A 6,162-nucleotide genomic window follows, 5' to 3' on the forward strand; every position below is an offset into this window, starting at 1 on the left:
TTAGCGACTGAGTCTCGCTGTGTCACCCAGGCTAGAGTGCAGTGGCGCAATCTCAGTTCACTGCAACCTCCACCTCCCTGGTTCAAGCAATTCCCCTGCCTCAACCTCCTGAGTAGCTAGGATTACAGGCGCATGCCACCACGCCCGGCTAATTTTTTTGTATTTTTCATAGAGATGAGGTTTCATCGTGTTGGCCAGACTGGTCTTGAACTCATGACCTCAGGCAATCCTCCCACCTTGGCCTGCCAAAGTGTTGGGATTACAGGCATGAGCCATTGTGCCCGGCCATGAAAAATCCTTTTGCAATGTATCCTACTCAAACATGGTGTACAAAGGTACCACAGCTACTAGAAGTGGCCTCAGGAAAGAGATTCATAATAATTATTATCACCAGGAGGGGCCAAGTGTCTGGTCTGGGAGGTGGCCTGAAGGCTTTGGCCAAGGGCAGTGCTGCCACCTGGGGTCATGGTACTTGCAGACAGGCCCAGGAAAGGTCAGGGAGCAGGGAGGGCTGCAGGTTGGAGGAGGAGGTGGAGAACAGGAGGGGATGAGGATGCTTCCCTGCTTCCCCTAACCTTCTGCTCCCTTTGCAGCTGGACTCAGAAGATGCTGAACCAAACTTTGATGAGGATGGCCAGGATGAGTACAATGAGCTGCACATGCCAGTGTGACCCTTGAAGACAGTGCCCCTCAGATACCCCAAGACATTAGGGATGGACACCTGGGCCCGGGGGCTCCTCAGGACTCAGAGATGTGCCTGGAACCACACCTGATGCCACGGCTAGAGTGGCCCCCGTGACTTCTGCCTGGGGCGTTGATCGCGCCTCTCCTTTCACAGACCAGACCGGCACAGGCTTTGAGCTCATTATAACCACACTCCTTGTCTCGTGTCTGCCTCACTCTGTTGGTTCCATCTTTGGTTTCTCAGGTCATACTTATCCATTTGGAGTTGGAGAATTCTATTTTCAGGGTCATCAAAACCAGGGAGAGGTTTGAGCCAAGGACAGAGTCCTTGGGAGAACAAGAGAGAATCAAGACCACAGAAGGCCAGAGCTGGGCCTTATCAACACCTCCCAGGCCCCTCAAGTGCAGCTGAGGAGCGGGCGGTGGCGGGGGGCACTCAAGGTCTACTCAAGGTCTGCTCAAGGTCACATGCCCGTGAATCTAGCCCCTGCTTAGCAAGGGGGGAGAACCAGGGAGGGGAGGGGAGGAAGTTGCTTCAGTGTAGCCACTGGGGAAATCAGAGCATCTCCAGGGACTGTGTGGCCACAGAGGGAATGTCTCTCTTCTCCTTTTTTTTGAGACAGAGTCTCACTCTGTTGCCAGGCTGGAGTGCAGTGGCGCCATCTTGACTTACTGCAATCTCTGCCTCTCAGGTTCAAGCGATTCTCTTGCCTCAGCCTCCCAAGTAGCTGGGACTTACAGGCATGAGCCACCACACCCAGCTAATTTTTTTTTTTTTATTTTTAGTGGAGGCGGGGTTTCACCATGTTGGCCAGGCTGGTCTCAAACTCCTGACCTCAAGTGATCCACCTGCCTTGGCTTCCCAAAGTGCTGGGATTAAAGGCCAGAGCCACCGCGCCAGGCCTCTCTTCTTTTCTTGATGTCTGGCCTTCGGTGGAACAGAGATAGCAGCCCAGTCCCCTAGACGCCAGGGTGGTGCTGGATTTGGGGTCCCTGGACCATTTTAGCTTCTGCTGGCTTAGAGAGGCAGTTTTGGGATTCCTGAGGCCACTCCTTGTGCAACAGTCTCTGTTTTGCCAGAAATAACCTGGGATACTTGAGGGGAGCGGGAGCCCATTGCGTCATAGTTGCTAGGCAACCTCTAGAGTGAAGGAGAGCATTGTCCCCCGTTGCCCTCCGGTGGCCGCTCTCGCATGCTGCAGGCTCTGTCCCGACTGAGGAATAGCAGCACTGCCACCTGGTGGATCCGCGGTGCTCAGAGAGCCCATTCAAGCGCATCCAGTTCCTCCGGGGGAGACCAGCCAGGTCAGGCAGGTTCCGTGTTCCACAGCCCTGGGCAGCTCAGGGCATCCAGGGCCGGGGATCCCTCAGCCTTGAATTAGCAGTTTCCTCCCGAGCTGGTGCTGCTCCTTTCTTCTCTTTTTCCCATTTTGCTCCCCAATGTGCTGAACCCCTATCAACTCTAGTGGGGAAGGCACCAAGAGGTAGAAGAGGAGATGGAGACCAGCAAATGAGACATGGGGTTTTATTTGGACTTACATACACGGGACAGAGTCCAGTAGTAGTGAGTGGGGCAGGAGAAACCAAAACCGATTGCAAAAAGCATTTTCTATAGCATTTCCACTTAGCACCTTTCCCTAACAACCTCTGCCTGGGGAGCTTCATTCAACCCAGACTTGGGCTTTGATTTCCTGAACGCCGGTGTTTCACGGTCCAGGGCTCAGATGTTTCTGATAGACAATGAATCTCCAGGTCGGCCACTCCCAGATTCCCTAGTTTGGAACACACATTCAGGCACGTCTGCCACGCAGGGCCATTCTCAGGCTGAAGTGCCTGCGGTCAGGTACGGTTACCATACACTCCCAGGTGTTCAGGCCAACCGCTGGTGCCCCAAAGCTGGTCAGGAGAGAAGGGACAGGCCACGTGAGGCTGTTTGTTGTGTTCCTAAGGAAGAGAAGAGCCCTCCAGCTGCCCTGGATTTTCGTCCGGGTGTAAGCATTTATTCCATTCCACCCTGTCTCCCTGGGTCTCGGGTGCCATGGTGGCTTCTAACTACATCTAGCCTCTCCCTTGGTTTATGTAAGGACAAGATTCCTTTTCCTTTAGATTGGCCAAGGCTGGGTGGAATTTCAAAAGAACTGTGCCAAGGAACAAAGTCAAGGTCAAACGCAAAACCTAGAAGGGACATTCCAAACACAGATGGCAGGGGCCACTCAGACAAGTTTGGTTGCGAGGCTTTGCACATGAGAACCCTGGTTCCTTCCCAGAGCCCTGCTCCTTCTTGGGGGCCTGGATGCGGGCATGCACCCCTGTTTGATCTCTGGGATTCCTAGACCCCACAGGAAGAAACCTGCACTTTTTCCAGCCCCTGCAAGGAAATGGCAATGTGGGCTCAGAAAGCTGGATTCCTCATTGGACACAGATGGTGTCAGTCATCTCTGCTTGGCAAACAGCTGTGAACTGTGGGTGTTCCTCCACTGCAAAATGAAAAGAGGGGTGGGGCCTTCTGAAACAGGGAATGCGTCCTGGTCCTGGCTGGTGGGTCAGGGTGGCCTCCAGCAAAACTAGGTCTTGAGGCCTCAGAGCAATAGGTGAAACAGCTTCAGTGAGAGAGCTTGACAGCCTTAGTCATTTAAAGACCACCCCATCCGTGCCAAAGGAGGGCAGCTGTGGTTTAGGAAGGGCAGGAGGGAGGCCAGAGTCAGCTAACATTCTGAGCTCACCCAGCTCATTCAGGGGGAACATAGAGGGTTGAGAAGACCCAGTACTCTGAAGCAACCCAAACGGCTGCCAGGGATGGAGACCCAGGGGGATAGGAGAGGAAAGAGACCCAGCTTGGGTGTGTGACACAGGGGATGACAAGACATACGGGAAACGCATAGAAAGGCAACTGGGCCTGGCCCAGGGCCTGGCTGGTTAGAAAGCATGTCATCTGGGGACATTCAGAGTTTGTCCTGAAGCCCTCTGTAGCCCCTGTGTTTCCTCTTTCTCTTCACTAGGTCTCTGACCTTCTCTCTTGAAGGGACCCTCAACTGGGGCCCTCTTCAAGGTACAGAGGAGAGTCAGTGGAGGGGAGCCCCTGATGGCCCAGCTCTGGGGGGCTGGACAGGACAGTTACTAAACGAGTGACAAAGGCCATTGTATTTTTGGACATCCGGCCTCTCTGCCATCTGCTCTGGACTGGAAGCAGCTTTGGGAGCGTGCATGTGCATGGCCCTTCAGTAAGGACATCTGGCCTGTCGCCATTTCCCCCACCCCTTGCTGCTTTCTGAGTGGGGTTATGGCCACATCTTGGGCAGCTGCTCAAAGCTTTCATTATCCCCGGACAAGTTCAAGCCCACTTCAGGCCCTGAGGGGTGCTAGCTCGTTCTTTTACTTTGGGCAAAGAGGGCGGCTGTCACTTTCTTGTTCATGCTGAGGATTCAGCTCACTCAGGATATCTGATGCCCTTGTGACAGCATCTGGCTGTCAGAGCTCATAGACCATCTGCTGGGATTGCCCTGGGCCCGTCCTTTAGGGCACAGAACGTGGCAATAATGTGTCCCGTTTGGCAGCCTGTGTGACATTTCTTCTTGTATCATATCAGGTGACTCAAATAATGATCATGCCTGTTGACACTTGGAGCTCTCACAGGGAATTCTGAGCAGCAAGGGGAAGGTGACACAGCACTCAAGGGCACCTGTGCCAAGTGCTGCCCGTGCAGCTGGTGATTAAGCCATTGCCAAAAACAACAATAAAACAGATTCTGGGCAAGTAGGGAATGGTGGATTCAATCCAGTGTGGCAAAAAAAGGAAATGCAAAGTGAGGAATGTGGTTTCCAGATAAATAAATTATATAATTGTGATTCACCATTTGTGCAAAGAGCAGACTAGTGTTTGCAGGATTTATGTTCTGGAAGAAAGATTTAATATTTGAGCCTGCTGCTGAGATTAGTTTTAATTTTGCCGGAACTCTTTCTTCTTATTGAACAATGCTTTATTAAGTGTTGACTAAGCTGACAGCCACTGGGATGTTCTCTGGATGGTGGATGAGTCACAGTTGGATTTGGGAGATGGGGAGGAGGAGCAGGGAGCTCTTTAATGCCTGTAATTCCAGGGGCAGGGCTCAGGACCCTGGGAGAGGAGGGACAATGAGAAGTTGGGGCACAGCTGGAGTTGGGGAAGGGGTTGGGAGCAAGAGGTCAGAGCTGGTGGGAAGGCGGGGTTGGGGGGGCGAGGGGAGCAGGGAGGAGGGTGCAAAACCAGACTTTCATTTGCGAGTCCCTAAGCATACCCTGCCATGCCGCCTCTCTCACTGCATCTCACCATCGCATGTTCTTGTCTGTCTCCCTCTAAGCTGTGAGCCGGACAGGGACCTGGCCTGAGTCTCTTTTGTACTCCTAATGCTTGCCACAGTGCCTGGCCACAGGGGTGCATGGAGGGCAAGGGGGTGAGCAGGTGGCAGAGAAAGAAGTACCAAGAGGTTGCAGACTCCGCCACATTTAGATCCAGTGAGCTGTGCATCCTCATCTGTGATAACCGGTTATCGTAAGAGGGAACATAGTGGTCCTTGCGCTCTAGGGCCACTGGGGAGCTCATGCAGCTTTTCCGGGCTTGGGAGAGAGAAGGTGGGTGGGGGAAGCTTAGGAAGCACTCTCAGGAAGTGGTGTCTCTTCCAGGGACATCCAACCTAGACTGTAAGGTCTGGAGCAGCTGGTCAGGATTTCAGGCTCTTGAGATAGGTGGAATTTTCCCACGAATGTTCCACACAGCAAACAGCATTTTAAATTTAATTTTATTATTTTTATTTTAATAGGTTTTTGGGGAACAGGTATTTGGTTACATGGATAACTTCTTTAGTGGTGATTTCTGAGCTTTTGGTGTACCCATCACCTGAGTAGTATACACTGTAACCAGTGAACAAATAACATTTTAAAGTAACCAAGTTGTGTCAACAAATACAAAACAGCAAGTCCTCCAAACTACTGAAAAGAGCCCAGGCCTGGGGAACATTTCTCTGAGATCAGAGGAGTACCCAGGCAGTGTTTCCCCAGTGGGGAGGGATAACAGTAGTGGTGTGTGCGATGTTGTTAGATGTGGTTTGGATAGCTTAGCTGTGACAGATAAACTATGTATTTTCATGTGTTTTAGAAAAAAATACAATGAGGACTTGAGCCCCATAATTTTGCAGACAACTCACTTAAAAATAGTGAGTTGATTTAAAGAAAAAGTACTAAGTTAGGCTGGATGTGGTGGCTCACACCTGTAATCCCAGCACTTTGAGAGGCTGAGGCAGGCGGATCACAAGGTCAAGAGATAGAGACCATCCTGGCCAACGTGGTGAAACCCTGTCTCCACTAAAAATACAAAAATTAGCTGGGCGTGGTGGCATGTGCCTGTAGTCCCAGCTACTCGGCAGGCTGATGCAGGAGTATGGCCTGAACCTGGGAGATGGAGGTTGCAGTGAGCTAAGATTGCACCAGTGCACTCCAGCCTGGT

The 6,162-nt window shown here is 52.0% G+C and overlaps 1 protein-coding gene across 8 annotated transcripts in view; it reads left to right on the forward strand.

Moving 5' to 3' along the window:
- Positions 1 to 895, forward strand: part of SLC4A3 (solute carrier family 4 member 3) — a 14,560-nt gene extending 13,665 nt beyond the window's left edge. For 6 of the 8 annotated variants that reach the window (XM_017535292.2, XM_037740889.1, XM_017535295.2 and 3 more), the window contains one exon: positions 594 to 876. In XM_017535292.2, the coding sequence (XP_017390781.1) occupies positions 594 to 671 (78 nt within the window). In that variant the 3' untranslated portion in view covers positions 672 to 876. Of the gene's footprint in view, positions 1 to 593 lie in introns of all 8 variants that reach the window. The other 2 variants (XM_017535294.2, XM_017535291.2) reach the window with 2 other exon arrangements.
- The last annotated feature ends 5,267 nt before the right edge of the window (positions 896 to 6,162 follow it).

This window comes from Cebus imitator, unplaced genomic scaffold (assembly GCF_001604975.1).
Source record: "Cebus imitator isolate Cc_AM_T3 unplaced genomic scaffold, Cebus_imitator-1.0 Scaffold91, whole genome shotgun sequence".
Taxonomy (NCBI): domain Eukaryota; kingdom Metazoa; phylum Chordata; class Mammalia; order Primates; family Cebidae; genus Cebus; species Cebus imitator.